The sequence below is a fragment of the Mus musculus genome, chromosome 11 (assembly GCF_000001635.26).
Source record: "Mus musculus strain C57BL/6J chromosome 11, GRCm38.p6 C57BL/6J".
Taxonomy (NCBI): domain Eukaryota; kingdom Metazoa; phylum Chordata; class Mammalia; order Rodentia; family Muridae; genus Mus; species Mus musculus.
Genome location: NC_000077.6, coordinates 119,662,870 through 119,687,986, shown reverse-complemented (window position 1 = coordinate 119,687,986; position 25,117 = coordinate 119,662,870). Strand labels below are relative to the sequence as shown.

The 25,117-nt window shown below is 48.1% G+C and overlaps 1 protein-coding gene across 5 annotated transcripts in view; it reads right to left on the bottom strand.

The window, feature by feature from the left end:
* Positions 1-25,117, bottom strand: part of Rptor (regulatory associated protein of MTOR, complex 1) — a 296,687-nt gene that overhangs the window by 211,605 nt on the left and 59,965 nt on the right. For all 5 annotated transcript variants that reach the window (NM_028898.3, NM_001306081.1, XM_006534363.3 and 2 more), the window contains exon 3: positions 16,627-16,709. In NM_028898.3, the coding sequence (NP_083174.2) occupies positions 16,627-16,709 (83 nt within the window). The remainder of the gene's footprint in view (positions 1-16,626; positions 16,710-25,117) is intronic.

Here is a 25,117-nt window from a genome sequence, read left to right as displayed (position 1 = left end):
GCTCTACCCACTGAAGAGATCAGCAGTGTTAAAGGAATCCTGGTCGCTTTCTCTGGGCTGTCATACAGGCTTGATAGAGTTGTGGCCAAGGAGATATGACTGCACATCAAGTGGGTAGCAGACTGCATGCACCATCCATGGTACCAGTTTTGAAGACATGGAAAACAAAAGACTTAGGGGTCACAGTGAGCAGCTGAGGCCAGGCTCAGTGTAGCAAGGTGAGAGTCCCTACAAAGAGGCCTACAGAGTCCCTGCAGACCCTGGAGGTTATTATATGAAGCTGAAGTCTTAGCTTCATTGAAGAGCCCAGAATATCAGAGACACAAGGACTGTTGGACATTGCCAAGGAGAGAGACAGACATGAGGTAGGACAGGCTTAAGCCTAAGACAAAAGCTATGTGTCCTACAGGAGGCAGAGCTGGAAGAGTGGGGCTTCCACAATCTTTCTAGAGCCCAGAGGAGCAGATGCCAAGCACAGAGCAGCAGGACTTGTCACTGCTCAGTAGGACTCGTTGGAGCTGGTGTGACTGCTTGCTCTGGGTCTTGGATGGTAGAAGTCTGTAGCTCAATTGCACTTTACAGCTCCCAGTTGAGACTCGGCCTTTTAAAGTTGGACTGTGTCTTACACCATGATATAAACATTAAAATTCTGCAGACAAAGGATGGACGTTAAATCTTAAGAATGATGAGTGTGGCATTAAGATCTTAAGTTCAAGGCCAGCTTGGACTAGAATAATGAGTCACTATTGCAAAAAAAACAGCAACACAAAACATTGTGCCGTGTGTGTGTGTGTGTGTGTGTGTGTGTGTGGATATTATATAGTACTTCAGCATACATATAGTTTTATATTTTATGTAACAATTAAATATAGTAAATGAAAAATAAATGAATAAAACCTTGTATATTAGGGAATATGGCTGGAAGCAGCAGGAGCCACAAATGGCTATTTTCTGTCCCCATTCTGTTTGCAGTGTCCCTCTGAGACAAGCACTGAGTCCTGAGCTGCACAGATGGGAGGAGGGGACGTGACAGTAGAGCAAGGTAGGTGAGGCGCCTGTCTTAGTCTCACACACACGCTGCCTGATTACAATGGAAAGGAATTTTCTTTTATTTTGAGGAAATGTACCAATCACTGTTCAGTGCCAGAGTACTTTGTCAAACAGCTAATATAATAATTCCTCTGAAAAAAATAGTATTTATATATCTGTGGTGCACACATACGATGTATGGGGGGGTATATACATGTATAGGAGTGTGCATGTGTGATGTATCTGGAGTACACACGTGTGATGTTTCTGTACCTGAGTACAGAAGTCACTTGGTATCAGATGTCCTCCTCTTTCACACTTTATCTTTTGCTTTTGCTTTTGAGACAGGGTCTCTCACTGCACTGATCTGTTAGGCAGCTAGGCAATGGGCTCCAGGGAGAAGCCTCTCTCTGCACCCCAGTGCTGAGGTTTTAGGCTCAGACCATGACACCCAGCCCAATGAGCTATCTCAGGCCCGGGCCTGTGAGTACCTCTGGAAAGCTCCCTGTGAGTAAGCAGACTTTTATTTAATTACAATGCTATTCTCTTCCCTGGAGGCCTCAGCCAAACCCCATCTTCATACAGGGAGCATGAGGAGATCTTAGCACAGCCATGAAGGAAAATTCAGGGCCCCATTTCCTCCACAGTGCCTGAATCTGAACAAAGATTCCTTAGTTATTAAGTATCTGCTCAAAAGCCTATCTGTGGTATCAGCCCTTTTTTAAAAGAACAATAAATCAACCTACTAATGGCTGTATTTTAAAAAAATAAAGGATCCAACAATATACAAATGGGTAATGCTGGGACTCAGCCAAGGCCATTTAGCACCTCAGCAGCAACTCTGCAACCACGCCTACAGTTGAGAGTGAAGCAGGGTGGCAGGGCCTTAATGCACACTGCCTACCATCACTCCACTGCCTGACACCCCCTGGGGGCAAAGGCAAAACTGAAGACTATGGGACAGTAATGGTGAGCTTGGTGGTGAGCAGAAAGCTTCAGGCAAAGGCACACAGGGCTCCCCTGTCCTACCTCCACCTTGTGCTCTCAAGGCTTTCTATAAAGTTCCCTTCCTATCTGAGCAAGACCCCGCCATCCATTTCTCCTAACCCCTTAAAGCTGGTCTTTACTTAGAGCTATTGACAGAAAGGCAAACACACACATCAGCTGTGAGGAAAGGGAAGAAAAGACCAATAGTATTTAGAGAGCACACCAACGTGCCAAAATGCTGGCAGGAAGGAACATCGCCACCCCACATTCATAAATCTGATTACTAAGAATCAGGAGGCGTTCTTCCTTGCAAAGAAAACTGGAGCTGTTCCAGGGGAGGCACAGGAAAGGAAGGAGGGGAGGGCCAGTCAGAGCAAGGTCTCACAGGGCCCGCTCAGAGAAGGCAAAGTGGGATACTAGCAGGGAGAAATGGAAGCACTCAGGAGAAAGTAGTGTGGCCCTTGGGGGCCAACCTCTGGCTCCACATGGAGGCAATAAGGGAAGAGGAAGCCGAGGGAGCAAGGAAGGCGGAGGGCAGAGAGAGTGCTGTTCTCAGAGGATCATGGAGAGAAACATCAATAATGAGCACCAACCCAGATGGACAGACAGACAACACACACACACATATCCTACACACCCTACATACACACCCACACAATACCATATTCACACATCCACAGCCCCATAGATGTTTCCACCCAACACTCCCATAATACCTACCCCCACATACATTCACACACCCCAGGCACACACACTACACATCCACACCACATCCTCATACACATCACACTCACACACACTCCCATACACCCTGCACCCCAACCAACTCCCCATACACTCCTAAACACCCCCATTCTACACACACTCTCATACACACCTACACCCCCACTTCTCCCCATACACTTCTAAACAGAGCCAACACACATACACACACATACACAACATACACACATGCACAACACACAAACACAAGCACACACCACATACACCCCACTCACATGGTGTGAGGCCTGCCATGCCTGGGAAGCACAAAGAACACTGGCCTGGTGCATAGTGTGGTGTTTTGTTGGCTTATCTGAGATTCTGTCTGGAAGCCCAGACCACCTTGAACTCATGGTCCCCCTGCTTCCACTCTCAGAGGCAGCATCACCAGGGTGGACTGACCCACACAGTCTAAACTGTGCACTGGGGAACAAAGCAGGTTGTCGCTGTGAGAAATCTCCCATGGCTCCAGACTCACTTTTGTGGAGTGTTCACAATTGCAATGACTTTGCAGAAAGGAAGCATGGCCGCTTTATATTTACAGTCATAACTAATCATACGGATGCTCTCTCAATGCATTTCACATCACCTCTGAGACATGATGCCCAAACAGCAGCTAGCACACCAGGGAAGGACTCCACATCTGTTGTTCCTAAGAGAACACACGCATCCTTTCACTTGTCAACAGCTGCACCTGGGCCAAAGAGACTGCCTCTACAAAGGTGAGGAGTGAGAAGGCTGTGCTCCAGACAGGGAAGAGCCTGTTCTGAGCTCCAGGCAAGTCCTAAGGAGGACCTTCAGATCTAGAACTCCTGTGAGAAGAGCAGCAACTCAACTAAGGACTCTTCTGCTGTGTAATCTGTAGTGGAAGGTGACTCCTGTCCAGCCCATCCTACTCTGCTGTTTGCACAGCACCAACTCTTATTCAAAAAAGCAATGATACAAAGGGAGCCTGTCCTTACCTGGTCCTCAACACGTGCTGCAGTGCCCTGCTGCCATCCTAACCACATGGGCAGCCCTTTCCTCCAGCCCAGAGAGCAGCTGCTTCCCTTTTATCTCCCCAGCACCAGTTTATCTTCTGTGGGAGGACCAACAGGTACCTGGGAGAGCTTACAAATCCCAACACTCTGAGGTGACGAGCTGGGGGAGACACAGAGGAGGCACACAGTAAACAGTTCCCAGTGCTCTGTACTCTGTATAAATGACACATGTGATCTGAGCAGTGCCAATGCCATCCCTGGGAACAAGGCAGAGCCCCATCAAACATTTGATTAGGAGCATGACAGTGATTCAGTGTGACCTTCTGGCAACTGTATGCCACCTCTCTCTCCGTCTGAAATGCTGCTCTCAGTTGTCATAAGTCCAGATGGTTCTGATAGCCTGTTTTCTGTCAGGTCTATAGTGGGGGGATTACATCTGGTTTTGCTACCAGAGGCAGAAACAAACCATAACTCTGAAGGACCTTCTGCTTGGGCAAGTACAAGTGCCCTAGGCTAGGGTTCTCTGCATGTAAGCAGCTGCTCTGGCTAAGAGTCCTGGATATTCTGCTGTGTTGGATGAGGTGGCAGAATGTGTTCTGACCACGGTAGCAGCTCCTGAAGGTAGTTTCCACCAGTGCACACCCGGGCTTCTCGCTTGTCCTCAGGACACTGCTGACTTGCCCCAGCATCCTTCTCCTCCCTGCTGTTCATATCTCCTTCAGGTTACACCAAGGGGAGGAAGTCTTCCCATGGTTTACATCTCCCACAGGTTACATGCAGAGGAGGAAGCCTCCCCAAAATTCCAGAGCAAAGACAATCTATTTTCACAACCAACTTCAGGGGAAGAGAACTTTTCAGACAAGAAGACAACGCAGGAGAAACAGCTCTTCTCAAGGAGGTCACTAGAAATGAAATATAGGTCTTCCCTCTTCACCTCAACAATGGGATGGCTCTCATGACATGTACACATACACATCTGTGTGTACACACACACACACAAGTAAATCTTTTTTAAAAAATTGTAAACCAGTTTACTATGACAATTGCCCATCACAAACTGGGATGTGCAGGAGATGTTGCTACTTTCCAGGACAGTTTTCTAGAGCCCCACCTGTGGCTCCTGCGGTATGGGCTCTACAGAGCAGCAGCCAGCAGATACTCAGTGACTAGAACTAGAGAATAAAGGGCAGCTGAGTGAGAGCAGGCAGAGAGCAGGTCCTCTGCATCCTCTGCCAGCAGCAGAACAGGCAAGACTTCCCAACACAGCGACAGAGAAGGCAGGAGAAATAAGAGATGTTAAGACTGAAATTCACTGCTCTGGACTTAAAACTTACATTCTACCTCGTCAGAAAGCGTCCAGATCCTCTGAACAGAAAGCTATGACTGTACCATAGGCACTCAGAAATGAACCACCCATGTTATACTACATACTCCATCCTCTAGTCCACACAGCTCATGACAGCCTGCAGGCCCTAGCCACCAAGGTCCAGAGTTGTGTGTCCTACTAGGTGCTTCTGAGAGAAGCAGGGTGGGAAGAAAGCAGCAAAGCAGCTCAGGAAGCCAAGGGAACCAGCAGCTGGGACAGGAAACACCAATACCGCACAACACTGTCTGCTCAAACCCTCCTCACACAGGGACGCAAGGGACCAGGGATGCCTTATGCTACCACTTAAAGTAGCTGGTGCTCCTTGATATCCATCACCAGGACACAGAAAGTTGCCTTCAGCTGTGGTGGAGACAGCTATGCTGTGCAGACCACACTTTCTGCTGTCACTGGGGAATTCCATCCAGACCCATGACATCCAGAAAACCCAAGGAAGCCCAGGGGAAATTCTAAACATGACTGGGCAAGAAGCACAGAAACATCCAACCAACATGTGGCCAAGGTGGCTGCCTCTCTCTGTAAAGAAGGAGCAGAGCTTTAAAAAATGCCAGTTACTTCTAGTTCCCAATTAATTTGTTTCTTTTCTGAACTGTGCATCCATTTGTAGACACCCTCATCTAGACACTAACAAACACAACCCACATTTACTTCCTATGTGATGATGACTCCTATTTGAGGTGAAAATAACATCCATACATCACCTAAGAATTCATTCAAAGACAGCCCAGCATCTCAGTGTTTCTGCCCTCATGTCTCCAGAGTGCAGGAGAAAGCAGTTCCTTCCCCACAGCCTGACTTTGTAGAAGGGAAACAAAATCTCTGCCATTTTGTCAATTTCATGGGGCTTGTAACCCACAAATGACAACATACAACCACCCATGGCCTGCAAGCTCATGTCAGGTATTCACACAGAGAAATGAAACAGTACACCCACAGGAAGTCATTTCCACAAACAGCAGCGTTATTCATAACACCAAACAGCGGGACTGATCCAAATCCACCTGAGGACATTAATGCATTCGGGATCATCCACAGATTCCACACAGACAGAAGAGAAGAATGAACTGCTGGTGCAGGTGACACCAAGAATGTACTGAGAGGAGAGGCAAAGGCAGGCCAGCGACTGCACTGCATGAAGGTCAGGACGGGTCAAACAATCGAATGATAGATGGTGGAGGACAGAGGAAGCCAGTGAGGCTGGGAGCATGGCTTAGAGGTAGCCAACCATGTGCAAGGCCTTGGGTTCAATTCCCAACCTAACAGCAAAGGGCAGAAGAAAGATGTGCAAGTTTTAATGTGCTTGTTCTAAGTGCTGATTAAACAGTAACACACAACCATCAAAACTCATCAAGCTAAAAACTCTAGCTCTGCATGTTACTGCATGTAAATGACATCTAAAAGCTACTTGGTGGGAAAACATGTAGAGTAGCAAGAAAAGAGATGAGCTAAATTTTCGAGAGCTGTGACACATGCAAGAGTGAACACAGAATAGGCTTTCTGTGGCCACCAGCCCCAATGTTCTGAGTGTGGATCGCTGAGCCCTGGTGTGAAGGGTTGAGTCTCAGGCCAGACAAGGCACAGACCAGATGCCACAGCATGCTCAGCAATACCTCTAATCAGGATATAGCCCTGTGCTGGAGAACCAGAACACTATGAGTACCAGCAATTAGCACACAGCAATTAAAACAAGCGTTGAGGGTTGCACCCTTCCCAGAAGCAGCAGCAGAGCCTGCAGGGAAATCTACACAAAGCCCATGCTCTCCAAAGGAGAAAGCCCCAGGCCTTACTTACTGCCTTACGAAGGACCTGCACAGGAAGAAGGCTGCCCGAGAGACAGCTATCAATGTGCACCCTTCTCAGCACAGGAAGAAGCTAGGTGTCATGAGGGTGAGGAGATGGCTGTGCTGGGACTTGGCAGGAGCAAGGGGCATTCTGGGGCTCTGCCATCTCCAGCTGAGCAACCATGGGAACTGCCTGCCTAGGGATGCTCCAAGACACAAAGTCATATGTCCCTTGTAGCACCTGCTACCATCCAAAGCTACTCTTTCTACCCCAAGAAGCTATTAATCTATAATGTTCAGTGACAGAAAAAGAAACTGGGAAGTGGAGGCAGAGGTCAGTCCTGGGTAACACAGAGGGGTCTGGGAAGACCTAAAGGACATTTTAATATGCTGTCCTCATATCTGTCCCTCTAAGGGTAAGACTATTCTTTCTTCCCTTTTTTTTTTTTTTTTTTTTTTGGTTTTTTGAGACAGCAGGGTTTCTGTGTAGCCCTGGCTGTCCTGGAACTCACTCTATAGACCAGGCTGTCCTCGAACTCAGAAATCCACCTGCCTCTGCCTCCCAAGTGCTGGGATTAAAGGCATGAGCCACCATGCCCAGTGAAGGACTATTCTTTCAATGAAATACATGTTGTTTTTCCACAAAATCTAAGGTGCCTTGGGTCGTGCAGGACACTTCTGAGGTGCAAGGAGCATTGATTTATGTATGGCTAAGGAAACTAATGTTGCCAGATGCCTTCTCATGTGGGATTTCTTTCTACCTGGTACTCATTAAAAGCTATTCAATGAAAGCTAAATTCAGATGTTTATAATCCTTACAAAAATGAGAAGAAGCTCCCCGGGCTGCCTGGCCACTCCACCACTCTACTGAACAGCTCCCCGTGTCCTGTCACCCATGGCTGCACCGTGGGCACAGTATGAACGGAGTAGTGTCCTCTATGTGGCCTAGTCTCTTCTCAGTCACAGGTTCTAAAGCTCACACTGAGACTCAGAACTCAGCCTCCATAGGCAGGCCTCATGGCCAGCTAACTATAACATGCAACACGACAGCAGTGTCAGCCAGGGTGAACGGGAACGGTGTCTCCATCTCAGAAGTGTCTGTGTGGGCTATGGATGTGCTCCAGTGGAGGAGCAATCTCCAAGCACGCAGCAGACTTAACACCCAACCAGCCCGGAACCATGCTAGAAGGCAGATCAAAAGCCCAGTCAGGACAAAAATCTAAGAGACAAGTGGGCATGAGGAAGTCTCTCAAGCTCCAACTAGATCCGAAAAAGAAGAGGCAGATGAAGGTCGGAAGGGGCAGACCCTTTCAAGAAGTTTTCAAACAGTTCTAAGCAAACATCTTCAAGTTGTAGGACCATGATCCTAAATAGGGCAGAACACAGGAGAAGCAGAATGCTCAGGCAGGTGAAGAAGTGTTCTGCTGGCTTCATCCACGTATATGTCCATGTATATGTCTTCCAGGTTTACATATACGTGGAGCTACAGCCTATGACAGTGAAGCCACACGGCAAGGCAAAGTGCTTTCAGGTCACTGCACCATTCGAACAGCAGTACAAGTCCATATACCTGTGTATTATGTGCAAGAGTGTGCCTGTGTGCCTGTGTAACTGTGGCTCTGTGGCTCTGTGGCTCTGCGGCTCTGCCTCTGTGTGTATGTGTGTGAGGTTGCACACAGATGCCAGAGGAGGATGTCAAGTGTCCTGCTCTGTCACTCTCTACTTCATTCCCCTGAAGCAGGGCCTCTCCAGCCCTGCTTCTTACAGTACTAAAGTTATAGGCACACACAAGCACACACAGCTTTGACTTGGGTTCTAGGGGTTTAAAATCACATCCACACTCACACAGAGAATACCTTATATACTGAGCCATCTTCCTAAATTCAATGAAGAGACCCTGTCCCAAAATAAATAAAAATATCAAGTGAAAAGTGACTAAGGAAGACATCTATACACACATCAAAATAAATAAGTGTGGGTTTGATGTTGTGTGAATTTCTTTTTTTCTTTTTTCTTTTTTTTTTTTTTTGTTTTTGTTTTGTTTTGTTTTGTTTTTTGTTTTTTGAGACAGGGTTTCTCTGTGTAGCCCTGGCTGTCCTCGAACTCAGAAATCCGCCTGCCTCTGCTTCCCAAGTGCTGGGATTAAAGGTGTGCGCCACCACTGCCCGGCATATTATGTGAATTTTATTCCAATTATTTTCAATGTCTCCATTGAATTCAACTACACAAGGAGGTCCTGATGCTATGGTGACCAACCAGGTGTGCAGGCACCTCCGTGACATGTGGATCTTTTACAAAGTGAAGTCAAATAACATGGGAAGCGTTCAGAACCATTCCCTCCGAATCACTGCACAACTCCCCCACTCAGCAAGTTCTTGTTCAGCTGGGGAATAACTTTACAGCTTTCACAGTGGCGTGCAGTGAGCATATGGGGACTCCCTTTGGCACTCTCAAACTCAGCCTTCCCTGCCTTCTGCTTCCTGACTGTCAGCAGCTCCAGTTATACCATGACACCTGTACCAGCACCATGTGACCAGGCATTCTCAAGCACAGCCGCAGGTTCCAAAGCCCACCCAAGTAATAAAGGCATAGGTGCCAGAGGCTGGGTGAGTTATAGATTCAGTCTTCAGCAAGCATGGTTTCTTTGTCAAAATCTGTCAAACAGAAACGCTGACCTCATCGGGAGGGCAGAGTGGTGAGAGAGATCCTTGGGAGGCTATGAGGAAAGGACTGAGCCCTCTTTACAAGATGAGCAGCAGAGGTGGAGAGGTGCTTGCTCTTCAGACAATACTAGAGACAGGGAGACAGCAAGCAGGATGAGGAGGGTAGGTATGAAGGAACTCTCTGGGGTAGAAAGTTTCAGAGTGGCAGCGTGTGTGTCCTAGTGTGGCTTGGGGACCACTCAGGAAGAAGGCTGGGCATCAAGGACCCTCTGGGTGCTGGGGCTGACCTGCTCAATATTATTCCCATCAGCCCTCCACTTACCGTTTGTCTGTTTGTTTGTTCCCAAACAGGGTTTCTCTGTGCAGCCCTGGCTGTCCTCAGCCCACTCTGTAGACCAGGCTAGGTTCCAACTCAAGAGATGCCCCTTGCCTTTGCCTCCCAAGTACTGGGATAAAAGGTCTACACCACCATGCCCACCCCAGCTTCAACTTCCATTTTCAGTCTGAGAAGAATGAAGCAGTAGCACTTGAAGTCAGGGTAAAGGGCTAAAGAATGTCACTGTTAAATCTGGCCAGACCAAAGCCAAGAGTCTCTCCACAGCCGCTAAGCTACCTGCCCTCTCACCAAGGCAGAGACAGCAAGGCCGAGGGCAATCCTCAGAGCCTGATGCAGCACAGCAAGGGAGGGAGAGGAGGAGCAGTGGTGGACGGCTGGAACCTACTCTGTGCACCACTCACCCTTCCCACTGCCTCTGAGAGCGAGCCTTTGACACAGGGACTGCAAATAACGCCACTTTCAAGAAAGCTGGAGTCCCACAGCACTCTAGTCACACAGCATGATACATCCTGCAGGTGAAAGCAGACGCATCTCCACAACCTACCTTTCTCTAAAGTATGTGTAAGCTTTCAAAAGAATGGGTAGTCAAGAGATGGCGACTCCTTTGTGCTCTCATTAGCTAAAATGGCAGCTTAGGTTTGCAAGTTTGGAACTGGTTTTAGATCTAAGTTCCACATCCAGAGGGCTGTTGTAACACCGTGGCCTTTGGGGACAGGGCAAGACAGGAAGTGCGTGGGCAGGGCTGACTAATAAGCCTTTCGGCTGAAGAGCATCCATCGGAATTGTCCCTGAACATGCTGCATGGAAAGGCTGTCAGGCAAGAAGAGAGGAAAGAGGAGGGGAAACAGGCTGGTACAAGATTATGGCCAGAGCAGAAAAACATGCAAAATGTTTGTCTTGGGGACAGTTGCTAACATCTGGGCAGGAAGCAGCTAAGGGAGACTATCACAACACAATGGTTAACCCCAAGACTGCCACAAGACACATCTACACCATCTTACAAATTTAATGAGATCAGGGGCAAAGCGCATCACACAAGAGTTTGAATCATGTCAGTATGAGTCATTCAGCTACAATTCTGCCCGTGGCTAGGAGCCCTCACTTGCAGTTTGTCACAGAAACACAGACAGGTGGATCATGCCCAAGCTCTGGCTCCACAGAGAATCCAGCTATTTTGGAGGAAAGAGAAGGCTGCCAGCAGAGGAAGTCAGGAGGATAGCACAGTCATGACATAGGGGCAGCCTACAAAGGAGTGACATCGATGCCATGATAGTGCTGTGTCCAGATGGGCAGTACTGTTCTATCAAAATGTGATTGTCCCAAGCTGAGAGCCACCACTACTAGTTCAAGGCAGGCTACTCCACAGTGATCTCTGAGCACCCCCACTCCACCCCTGAGCTCCACTCGCTTCTTTTCAGGTTGTCCACATGCAACTCTGACGCGCTCCCGAGTAAGGCAGAGCACACTGACTTGCACCAGTACTGGTGTGCAGCACATCCCACTGTAAATCCCATAGAGAACACTAGGGTGGGGTGAGGAGGAGCACTAGCACCATCCGTCCCACCCCGCTCCTCCCTTAGAGCAGAGCAAGCATGTAGAGCCTTCTGACACAGGAACCAGGAGCAGTCCAGAGAAGAGGCTAGTAGGACCCCAAGCCCCTCTCGAGGGCTCTGAGGGTGTAGGCAGCAGGGAAGGAGAGAGAGAGCTGGAGCAGTACTCCATGCTTGACCCCTCAGGCTTCCCAACAACCTGCAGCTAGCCTGCTTAAGGGAGGAGGCACATAGGTCCAGCCCCTGCAACCCAGAAGTACGGACGTGCACATAAACACTAGGCTCTGCAAACACCTGTGCCTAAACCCCACAGGACAAGCCTGTAAACCCAACAGAAAGAAATGTGTCTGTCCCTGGCCACGTCAGCTCTACTTCCTAGAAAGCAGCTAACAAGGCATGTGTGCAGTCCAAGTGTACAACCCGATCACAAAGCTAAGATGGCTGCTCTTCAGAGGAGGAGTGTGCCCAGGAGCCTTGCTTTGCTGGAGAGAGACCCCACTTCCCAAGTCCACTGCTTGTTGAGAAGATCTATAAAAACATGTTTCATTCGTTGACTACAAATCCACTGTGACAGATACAAGAATGCACTGCAGAGGAGCTAAGATTTAAGACCTGCTGACTGCAGCCTCGGGAAACAGGAGTGTGTGGCTCCTACTGACCACTCAGCTCCCTGAAACGCCACGGTGACTGCACAGAGCCTTTGCCATTCATTCCTGCTGGCCAAGATGAGAAAGAGCTCCTACAGTTATGTGCACTCACAGCGAAAAGCCTGTCCCCTTGCCTGGCAAACAGGCCCGTTCAGTGGTCACCTCAGCTCCCTGCCAACTGTTACAGGTGCACCAACCCTCCTTACCTCCCACAGTAAACGGTAATGACTCCCACAGAACCTACCTGGGAGCCACAGGAGAGCTGGGACCTACCCCAGCAGAGTGCCTCCCACTCCATGCTTTAGGTAAAGGAGACCTGGCGAGTGCTCCATGTCAGCTACCTCAGCTCCTAAACTTGCATCTTGTGCTAAACTGCCAGCACCTCAATCTGTCAGGCAAACTCCTAAAAGCCCAAAAGCCTTTGCTCTCAGCTCCCATAAGACTTCCTCTTGAGGCTCATCATGACATAAGAGGGCTTTACTGGTGAATTTTCAACAGAAACCACGGCTGGCATTTTCCCTTTGCTCTCCTGCAAAGCTAAAGTCTATTACCTAAAGGTAATAAGGAAAGTCTTAAATGTAACTAGGAACAGACATTCCACCAGTGCAAACCGATAAACTATCAATCAGCCAGGCAAGGAAATACGGCCTAATACAGAGTCTGGCAGCCTCTGGAAATAAAATCACAATGGCTTCTCTAAATTCTTTACTGAACCAAATTCACCTTTATCAAAGTATCTGATTTTGAATAATCACAGCTAGAAAATGAGAAAATGTGGCAGCTGGGCACAAGCAATGCAATGGGCAGCATGCCAGGCACCCTGGCTCCTTAGGGTGCAGTCAGGTCTCTGCTCCTTCTGCTGTGGAGATTAACACTGCTGTTTGTTCCCACCCACACCAATGTCCAGGCCACAGTGACTTCAGCAAACATGAACGGAATGACCTCACTGCAGACTACCCGACCTCTGTGAGTGGTGCAATAAAGCATACGGAGGAAGAGAAAACTGAATCCAGGGTCTTTCCATCAGAGGTCTTGGAATTTAATAACATCCCTATTGTTTTGTTGCAGATGGCACATCAACCTCTCTTTATTACTGCAGAAATACAAGAGCTCTGTAGAGGACAATAAAGTGGTGCATGTTTAGCTTTGCAATGTTTCAAAGGATCCTGATTTACAGTTGGGGATCACACATCTGAGCTGTTCTGTGCAAATTTCCTCTCAGCATGAAGTCTGCACCTACTAAGAGGCTCTCATGGATATCAGGCCTCCTTACTCTGCCCTCAGCCATATGAGAGTATCTAAGCAGGAAAGCGCTCTATGCACACCAAGCTCTTTACAGTAAGTACATCCCCGCATGTTCTCCAGCCAGTCAGAGGCATACTGGTGACAACTGTTACCTTAGGCTTGTTTCTAAAATGGAGACATCCCACTAATGGTTCATATCAGGAAATTCTGAGACATTTTTAGCACGTGTAAATGAATTCATCAGTTCTGGCATTCAAGAAGAAATTAGTATTTATGGCTATAGTGTGGCTTCCTGGATATGGAGAAAGATGTTTGACACACAGCTTCTCGCTAAGCTGAAGTTCCACTGTACGGGGGTAGCCAACCAGAACCCCATCTCTCACCTTATACCATCTTTTCCTAAGCATCCTATTGTCTTGAAACTGTGCTCACCTCAAACTCTTTGGTGTCTCTAACCCTTGCTATCTCTAACCAAGTCTCCCTGACCTGAAACCACTGGAAGACTGCACCCACTTTTCCAGTGTGGATCCTCTACTGCTTCTTCCTAAACGAGACTCACATTATCATTCTGTCCAGGTCATTTACTGCATGTAAATGTGACCTGCCTTAAGTCACAATGCCGTGGAACAGATTTACTCTAGGACAGAGATTTAGATTTTAAAAGAACTAGAGAGCTGGCTCAGTGGAAGACCAGAGGACTGAGGTTCCATCCCCAGCACCCACACAGCTGCTCACAACCAGGATTCAGGGAATCCACTGCCATCTTCAGGCTTCAAAGGGGACTACATGCAGGCAAAACACCCAGACACAAAAAATAGTTTCAAGAAAAAAGAAACAAGCTGGGTATGGTGGCACATTCCTTTAATATCAATAAGTGGAGGCAGAGGCAAGTGGCTCTCTCTGAGTTGGAGGCCAGCCTGGTCTACAGAGTGAGTTCCAGGACAGCCAGGGCTATACAGAGAAATCCTGTCTCAAAAGGAAAGAAAGGGAAAGGGAGAGAGGGAGGAGGAGGGGAGGGGGAGGAGGGAGAGGGGGAAAGGGGAGGGGGAAGAGGGGGAAGGGTCCTAGAAGAAGATCCTGAGGATCTGAAAGATTCTGCTCACTGTCTGCTAGTGTGCACTAGCTAACACCTAATATCATGCCAAACTATATGAATAATAACCCAAAGCAGACAGACAGACAGACAGATACACACACACACACACACACACTACACATGACTAATGTGCTGAAATCTTTAAAGTTAACCAGGAAGACCACTCCCCCACAGACTAATTCTCTAAAAGAGAACAACCATGGAGCAGCACAAGACTCACTGAGAAAGAACGTCAGAAATCTGAAGCAATCTGGTAACTTAGGTTTCTAACCTGGGACAAATGGCTGAGGTGCCTATTTTACATATCAAAGCTGACATTGGCCACCAGGTTCTCTCTACCTCCCTTAGTCTCTACCTGCTTCAGGCAGGCATACCTAGACCCCTACCCTGAACTCTCCAGCCCAGAGGCCTGGGCTGTTCTTCCCCATGTAATCCAACCATTTTGGTTATATGCCCTCTTTGTGACGTTTGGGCCTCCTGATAGCTGCACCTGGTTTCTCTCTCCCTCTCTCACCCTGCACACGGCACAGCTCAGTCTGGTGAGTCCACTGTGAACTCCCAGCTGTCCCTGACTCTGCCTGTGAGCTCCCACACCCCTGCCTCTCTCTGTGCACATTTACCTATGATAAACTTCCTCTACACTGACCTAGGAATAATCGTGTCCCCTTCCTTTTCCTTTCATTTCTTTTACACGTTCATTTGGTGCCAAAAACCAGGACCAGACTTATTCTTTCCTTTTTATTTCTTTTTGTTATTATTCAGTAATACTCTATAAACATACAACTGGAAGATCTGAATGTACATTGTACCCTCAACAAATAAACAAAAGTATAAAAAAGACCTAGCAAAGGTTGGCGCAGCTGAGTCAAATTTATGTCCTCTCCATGCATATCACAGAAGCAAGAAATGTCACTCCACACATGCTCCCTCCAGTGCTAGCCCACCAGCTGACACACTGGGCACCTGCAAAAACTTCAAAGAAGATATTCTTTCTTTGGAACACCAGCATCTTCAACTACTAATACACTCAGTAACTCTCCAATCCCCACCCAACTGCCAAATGCACTACACTCTCTGGAATTTTCTTGTAAACCCCAAAAATAACAGATTTCAAAGGCAAAGCTTTACAACAAGTGTCAAAACAACCCTGAGGACCTGCCTTCAAAAGAAAAGCCCAAATGTAAAGCACAAAGACCCAAGAAATCTCCCCCAACACTTAAGACACCTCACAGGCAAACACTACAGCATAAACTACCAAGAGCACTGCTCAAGCCCACAGCAGGTGTCTGATTCATGGCTATTCTCTTACTTGAAGAATGCAAATAATGTACGAGAGACTCCTGGATGGACTTGATAGGGGATAAACGGTTCACAAGTCAGCCTCCTGGGTAGGCAAGAGTTAAGTGGTGAGGGTCTAAGAATCCTTTGCTTCCCTTCTACTTATAGCATAAGGGGGGGAGGGGGGGTCAAACAAAGTCACAGGCACACAGCCGGGGTCACCTGCTTGCTCACCCTGCCTGACTTCACACAAGGGTGAACACTCAGGCATTTATTTCAACACCTCAAAATTCTAATTTCCCATTAAATTTACTAAATCACCAAAGCAGTTAGTGAGGAAGGTAAAGGAACATGGGCTTCAGGTCACTCGTGGACAGTGTGACGGTGAAAACCATCCCACACTGCTCCTGGACAGTGTGACCTTAAACCCCACACTGCAAAAACTCTGAGAGACAAGCAACAAAGGCACATAGTCTAAGAGGAACCTCACCTTCTGTATGAAAGCTGAACTCACAATAGGTGTCTCCCTTTTGAATGCTGGGCGCTCTTTCCCCACATGTGAACGCTTACGGCAGAAAAGCTCTATCTAGCAGATGCTGTAGAAAATTTATTGAAAATTCATTTTCTATGCAAAATTAAAACCTTGATTTAAGAGTACCATAAAGAACACCTTTTCTAAAAGTTTGGGGAAAGTTACACCAAATAACCAGAACCCTGGATGCAGCACGCAAGCTCCACTGACTGCACTGGAAAGGCTGACAGTGACAGTGACAGAGGCCTGGAGGAGCAGGCTCTTACTGGATGATCTGAGATGAAGCCAGACTGCTCTCTCAAGTTCAAACCACACAACCCATGACTGAAAGGAAGGGCAAATGGAGAAGGCTTACCCTTGGCTGCCAGTTCTCATACTGCTTCTGTAGGTTTGCACCGATGGTTTCCAGAGCTTTCTGAGGGCCCATAGACAGAGGATCTGTAGAGGCAACAAAGAGAAGCTCAGTAACCACACACGCTCTCCGCTGGGGAAGTCCCCTTTGACAAGATACACACCCAGATACGCCTGTTTTATCTGTGCTTAACCAGAAGCAGACCTGATACCACGGCCCAGGAAGGCTGCTCCTGCTTGCGCACTAAAAGGCAGCAGGGCAACCACTTCCCACTATGCGGCACCGGCCATCTTTCCTGCTCTTCACTTCTGCTGCTGTTCAGACTGTCAGAAAGGCCTGGCTATGCTACTACCATATTAAAACTGCAACCCTCCTTGTGCAGAGATGGCTGTGAAGGAGGGAGGGAGGGAGGGAGGGAGGGAGGGAGGGAGGGAAAGAGGGAGGGCAGCAGGGAGGGACAGAGGGACGGAGGGACTGATAGAGGGAAGGACCAAGAGCAACACTCAATCATTTTCACCTCGATTGTAATGTTACTACACACACAAGAAAAATGGCTGGCACAACACACAAAGACACCCTTAGAGTGCTGCTTAGTCATCAAATAGCTTCTATGCTAACAACACTCAGACTGCAGTTCTCACACCTATCTGTGTCAGGACCCCTTGCCAGTCTTTAAACATCTGATGACCCCACAGAGCTTTTGTCTATTGATATATACAACATTAGAATATGAGAGTCTGGCAAGAGGATCACAAGTTCAAGGCCAGTCTGTACTACATAGAGAGTGAGCAAGTAAGGGAGAAAAGGAGTGTTTATAGGAAAAATTATTTCGCCTTTATTTATTCATTTAAATATAACAAGCTAGAGCTGGGAAGATGGCTTACAGTCAAGTGCATGTGTTGTTCTGCTACAGAAGCTTTGTCCAATTCCTAGCACCCTCACCACAACTCACAACCGCCAGAGCTGCAGTTCTAGGGGACCCAGTGCCTGTTCTGACCTCCAGCAACAGACATGCATGCACAGACATACATCTGAGTGAAACACTCAATGTATATAAAGTAATTATTTAAACTAAATATGATAAACCCACTATGTCTAAACATGAAAATTATGATCTCTCCAAAAGCTTAGTGAGAGCAAGCTAAAGATGTAGCTCAGTTGGTAGAGTGCCTCGCCCAGCATGCATGCAGCCCTGGGTTCCATCGTCAACGCTACAGCAAAACCAGGCATGTGCAAGCCAGCCCCAATTACATGTTGTCCTTTATAAGGGAGGGAGACAGGGAGGGAGGGAGGAAGGGAGGGAGAAAGGGAGGGAGGGGGAACCAGGCACATCGGTATATTCCTGAAATCCCAGCAGTCAGGAGGCAGAGGCGGGAGGACCAGAAGTTCAAGGCCATCCTCATCTATACAGAGTTTAGTGAGAAGAACGTGACTGTCTCCAGCGTGTGACTTAACACACGGCAGCAGGACTCTGCCTGGGGCTGTGTCCCCTCACCCCATCCTCTGACGTCTGTGGATGCAGTTGATGCACACAAAGTGGCAGCACTCACTCACACTCACTCACACTCACTCACTCACAGTAGGGAGAGGAGGCTTTAAGCAGGAACTTAGTTGCCATGGCTCTTCTTGCTGCTATGACATCTCTTTGCCATTACTTGCTATGTGGTGTCTGCAGCACAGCAATGAAGAGCTGGCCTGGTAGCACCCAAGATGGGTCTTTTCCCCAAAGGTGGCTTTGTGCCCCGAGGCACTGACTGCAGAAGTTTGTTTTTAGCGCTTCCAGACACCTTCCCAGGGAACCTTTGGATTGACGAATGAAAGACAGACAGACAGACAGACAGACACACACACACACACACACACACACACACACACACACAGTAGCTTATGTTTAATATATCATCTAGCTCAATGGCTCAGCACTTCTAACCCTCTGCCTGCTACCCTAGGTACCATCGGGGAAGTGGCCACTTACCCAACATCTTAAATGGCTGGTTGGCTTTATCTCCTTCAGCTCGTAAATCCATCCATATCTCACTGCTTCACAGTGATTTCTCCATCTCCTCCCCGGGCAACTCTCAGGGTCCCACCCTATCTCCCTTTGCCCAGCCATTGGTCCCTGGTATCTTTACTGACTGATCAAAAATCAACTGGGGACAAGAACCTTTAGGGTCTGGTCACTCAGATTCCTGATTGAATCAAAGCATAGGCCCTTTAGAAAACATTAGCTCTCCTGAGTGATAAAAATCACATTTCATTCCCTGATATTTAAAACAAATCCACAACTCATTGGTATAACACCATCTCATTAGAGAATGCCTTCAGCAAAAAGAAGCCACCAACTCACAGTCACAGATTCTAAATTCTAATGTTTTATTTGAAATCTCAGAGTGTATCAGTGTCAGCTGAATTCCGTAAAGTGACAACCCTGCCTCATTCACTTTCTAGAATGTATGTGTCTTTGTTTGGGTAGAGACAGCAGGCCTTGCAAACAGCTCAGCTCCTACACGGCTTTGCAGGCACTCCTGGAAGCTGCCATGCATGGTCAGGTCTGCCCATGGCTTGGGTTCTCACAGACTCGTTTCATCTACAAAATGTTAAGAGCATCCTTGGAGACTGAACTTTAAGAAAGCTGTTATATATTTCTAGTTTAACAGGGACAGTCTTTTAAAAGTTGTAATTTTTTTTCTTACTTAGTTTTTATTCATAATCACAAACTTAACTCTGCAATCCAGCTAGACTTGTGGGGAATGGGGAAAACATGGAACCCAAGGTGTTGCACTGAGAGCATAGATGTCAGGGATCCTGCCAGCAGACAGGGAGGGGTGCTCTCTGATGGCAGAAGGGCATGTTTTAAGATGCAAACAGTGAAAGGCATTAGAGTCGGCTGCAATCAGCCCTGTCAAGCATCCAGTGGGCCTTGCCACTCCTGCACTCAAAGCACTGTACATCTTCCACAATGCTCATGCACTCCATCTTGCAGATGAAACCCTGGTGAGCAGTGTGCGTGGTCCAGCATTTGCCTCAGACAAGATCCCAGGCCCTACACTCCAGGGTGAGTTCTCATCCGCAGATCCGCCCCCTGGTAGACTTGCTGCCAGTGCCACTGTGTGTAACCTCAGCTCCCCAACACATGGATCCTAGAATAATTATGTGAAAGGAGGAGTCTCCTCTGCCAAGGACGAAGCAGCTTTTCCTTAACAGGGCTTTTAGCAATATTTGACTCTCTGTATAAGTGTTACTTTGAATTTTTTAATAAGATTAATCACAAGACTTTGTGACAGATTCTCTATCTGGAAGGGAACTTTATGAGCCAGTGTGTCCACATCTCAGACGCGTTCTCAAGCACAGGTGCTGGAGTTCTGGACGCTCCAATTCAAGCTCAGAAGGACCTGGCACCATGCGGCTGAGTGAAAATGTGTGAGGGGCCTATGGGAAATCTGTTTTGACCAACACAAGATATGACATCAGTCTTCATTTCTCTTTTCTCAGTGGGAAGACAGTCCTAGGATCTGAAAACAATCCTGAGGACCCCCATCCATAGACCATGACTAACTAGACCACAGGCTGGCAAGAGGCAGAGGCTATATTACTAAATATCAAAAACACTTTTAAGAGATGGGGTCTCATGTACCTCACGTGTCCTAAAACCCGTCAGGTAGCTGGTAACAACCGTGAATCTCTGGCTCTCCTGGGATTCGACCCGTGTCACCAAATCCAGTCCATTCGGTGCTGGAAATCAAATCCAGGACCTGGTGCACTGAACTCCACCATCCCAGCTATAGCCACAGCCCCGAAGGTTACAATCAGACGCCACCTATGCAGTAACAAGGAGGAACCTTTCAAACATCAGGTTATACTGTCTGTGGTGAGCACGGGAAAGCACAGACTCAGTAGGAAGCACATTAGGAAGCATCGCCCACATCCCTCACTGTGCAGCAACCATGACGGTGGGAACCTGTGATGGAGAACAGGGAAGCAGTTTTCTCTACAGAAAGCTAAGTCTGTCTGGCCTCTCTTTATCAGTGCAGTGAGGGCAGGAGTCTGAAGGTGTCAGTTCTAAGGAAGGCCCGACACTACCCTGCTCACTTGAACTTCTGACCCCCCCCTCCACTTCTTCCCCACTAAGGCTACAGTTGTCCCACCCACCCACCCCCATATACCACACAGTACACAGCAGAGACAGAGGTGCTTCTAAACCTGCCTAATCTTCAACCCCTTAATACATGTTGTGGTGACCCCCAACCATAAAATTTTGTTGCTACTTTTTATAACTGAACTTTTACTAGTGTTAGGAATTGTAATGTAAATATGGATCTGTGACCCCCCCCCCCCCAGAGGGGTCTTGACACATCTTGACAAGTTGAAAACTGCTCCACTGGGGCTCTGCAGCAGAGAGAGCCTATCAGCTGCTCACCTCCCACCACTGGCCTCAATCAGGGCACCCACTGAGCCATAGGAAGGGACCGACTGAGTGAGTCTGTTGTGTAGCTGTTTCCATGACAGGGAAACACTGCATATCCCAGGGAAGATTCTTACGACAGAAAGTAAACAACTCAAAATAGCTTCAGAGTCCCTGGAATTGACCAGCTTCACTAGGCCTTTTCTTCCCCCCAGAGTAAATGGTAAAGGGAGAGTCACTCTCAGAGGAGCTGTTAAGAAAACAGACAGCTGGGCATGGTAGTGCAAGCCTTTAATCCCAGCACTCAAGAGGCAGGAGCAGGCCAGCCTGCTGTACAGAATGAGTTCTAGGACAGTCAGGGCTACACATATGAGAGGTGGGTGCAGGGGGAGGGGACTGAGACAAGTCAAGCGGCTGAGCTACCTGGAAAGGACACTCTCAGTTCTGAGTCAGTTCTGTGCCTGTAAGCAACTCACCCATACTCCTGCTGTAAGTAATTCCAGTAAAACTCACTAACTCACCCAGTTGGATTTTAGTGGTTTCCATACTTCGGTCTATCATGGGACTCCCTATCAGGAATGAATAGGGCTGTTCTCGTGTTTTCTCTCCCCCTCCCTCTCTCCTCTCCCCCCTCTCCCCATCCCCCCCCTCCTCCTCCTCCTCTGTGTGTGTGTGTGTGTGTGTGTGTGTGTGTGTGCACATGTGCGTGCTGCATCTCCCAGAAAAAGCAGTCATATAACAGGCTATGGCTGTCACTTCTGATCTCCTAGAAATCCCTGCGGTCAATTAATTTTATTTCCTCCCAAAAAATATGCCAATGAGTGGGAGAAGAGCCATGAAAGGAAGAGAACAGAAAGGATCGTCTGACATCATCAGCAGAGATTTACTGGGTGATCCACCAGTGTCAGTGAACTGGGATGGCAGTGATGCAGGTGGGCACCAGAGGTGGAAAAGTAGCTGGCATCACTGTAAAACTTCTGGCTTTTATATGTTTTTCTTTAAAAAAAAAAAAAAAAGGACTTATTTTTATGTATATGAGTACACTGTAGATGTACACATAGTTGTGAGCCATCATGTGGTTTCTGGGAATTGAGTTCAGGACCTCTGCATGCTCCAGCCCCACTCGCTCCAACCCTGCTTGCTCTGGCCCAAAGATTTATTATATGTAAGTACACTGTAGCTGTTTTCAGACACACCAGAAGAGGGTGTCAGATATCATTACATACGGGTGGCAGTGAGCCACCATGTGGTTGCTAGGATTCGAACTCAGGACCTACGGAAGAGCAATCAGTGCTCTTAACCACTGAGCCATCTCTCCAGCCCCTATATGTTTTTCTTATCTTAGATCTTCAGCATAAACCCTCTGAGTTGCACACTTAACGTCATGCAGAAGGCATGTGCCTAAGTACCCCTAGCCTGGGATACTGAAGCTGTCTGCTGACCTGGCCCATGGTCCCATAGGCACAGCTGGTGCTGCCCATCAGCAACAGCAGAACTGCTCGCTCTCTCACTCTCGCTCTCTCACTCTCTCTCTCTCTCTCTCCTTTACCAACTATCATCTACACACACACACACACACACACACCTACACACACACACACACCTACACACACACACACACACACACACACACACACACACACACACACACCTTGATGCACTGCCCCCAGCCTTTCCTTCCAAAGAACCACTGTCACCCTTGACAGCGCTCCAGGAAGGCTCTAAGACTCTCCACCTGTGCGGGCTCCTGTGCCTGGTCCTAATCTGAAATGCAGTCACCCATAAAGAGAAAAGAAGCTAGCTGAGCCCACTTGACACTCCCACTCAGATAAGAATCAAATAAGATGTGCTGCCAAGAGCCATCACAGGCACTGGCAATGTGGGCTTCTGGTTCCATGTTGTGCGAAGAGTTTCATGGGTGCCCTGAGTCTAGAAGTGCCGTCGGAGTCAGCCCATGCACTTGGATCAGGTGCAGCCTCCGTGTGTGGCCACCACAGTAAAAACGCAAGAACAGGGGTAGTACACAGAGCTCGAGGCTCCATGAACCCTTGCAGTTCTCAGTGCCTTGTGTTAGCAGACATGTAAACACTCGCTAATTGACTTATTAGTTGAGCACTGCCTACTGCATGGAGTGTAAATCAGAGTGCCTTTCAAGGATTCCGCCATTAATTAGTTGTGTAACCTTGAATGGCTAATTTTTGATTGAGAAAATACATAATAGCAAAAGGGTAACTTTGAAATTAGGGATGGCTCTTGATGACTGTATCTTATTAATCATAATGTCATCCCTCCATTTTATAATTAGTGGCAAACACACTGTGGGGCCTGTCTCCTGACTGAGCTTCAGAGCAAAGCCTGGCCACAAGGCTCTGTAGAGCTGAGCAGATCCACTCCAGGGTCTGACTAATGGTGGGACCCTCAGCCCTGGAATGGGATAGATCTTAGGACAAAAGCTACCATCCATAGCTGGCCTTGTCCTCCCCAAAAGCCTCATATCCCACGTGCCTACAGAATGATGAAAACCTGGAGCTGCAATACTTTACAGCCTGGCACAGGGGAGGGAGAGTGGCTGGAATACCTGACCTAAAATACAGCCTCAGGATTTATGTCTACTAGAAAGGAATGAGGGGGAACCACAGTGGTTATGCTATCCTCTCTCAAAGGAGAACAGGGACACTACCTTAAGATACCAGCACAACAGGACAGAGAATGCAGTATTCTAAACCAAGAGCCCAGAAAGCAGAGGCTCCAACTGCTTTTAGCACTATGCCACTGCCCAAAGAGCCATGGTCACAGCTAATCCCACTGCCTGCCTGGAGCGCCAAGTTCAGCCAGCCCAAGGTCACTACTCTGCTCTGCAGCCATGCCCATCTGACATTCACCATAGTGTTCTCCAAGGCCCAGGCCACTCCAGGTGACCTCTTACTGGCTCTGATCTGGAGCTCCAGTCTCACCTCCCCTGCTAGTAGCAGGCTCTGTGCATGTGTTCTGCAGTCAAAGCCAGGCCAAGAGCAGATGCACCCACTGTCTTAGTTCATCGAAAGAGCTCTGGGCAGCAGGGCCAAGTGTGTCCCAAATCATTCTCTGGGGTACCAGAATCTCCATGCTTCTGACAGCCAAACCACTACCAGCTAGAACAGACACCCCATCCCACTTGCTCTGCTCAGCAGCTGGCTCTGCACACTGCTGTCAGGCAGGCAGTCCCCAACAAGCACTAGGGCACCCCATTCTGTGAACTGTGTTTAGTATTACCACTGTAGCATTTAATGTCAGCCATAAAACCAAACAGCCTCTCCCTGCTTTTCTGACAAGAGACAAGAGTCGTTTCCAGAAAGCAAAACAGCATTTTGAAGGCAGAGGAATGAGGATAAAGGTGGCTAAAAGCAAGGGCTCCCCCAGAGTTCACAATTCCTGGGAACCAGCCAACAATGCTTTTACTCCATGACACTCACAGCTCATGTCCCACCACCTGGAACAGGTGACAGGGCCTGTGCCTTCTCACTCTCTCCTCAGAGGCACTGACTGGCATGATCTCCAGGCAGCCTTGGGATGTTCTCTGGCTCATGCTCAGGTGGTGCAAACACAAGAAACGGCACACAGGGGTCCTGGTATTCTTTAGGCCCCTGAACCATGTCTTTGAGATCTGAGCAGCCTCATCTCAGCACAGGTAGCTCTGTCTCCCCTTCCCACAGGCCACAGTCACACTCACAGCTTCCAGCACAGCTCTGGGCTACGCTTCAACAACTCTCTGACACACTAAAGGTCTAATTTGTCAGAACACCATGAATTCTACCATCTGACATCTGCTAGACGTCAACTCTGAGCACACGGCCATCCCAGAGGCCAGCATGATCAAATGAGGCACGTTTGCTGTATCTATCCCTCCTTCGGCCACACAGGTGGGCACAAGTGGACCTTGGCTCCCTGCTGTGTTGAGAGGAAAGGGGGGTTACTGTAGAAGGGAGAGTACCAGTTGATCTATGATATAAATATGTCCCACAAATTCCTATCTTGGAATATAAACTCCAAGCATGACAGTGCCAGGATGGGGAACAGGAAGAGACTAAGTAGCAGGTGCCTAAAACGGGGAAG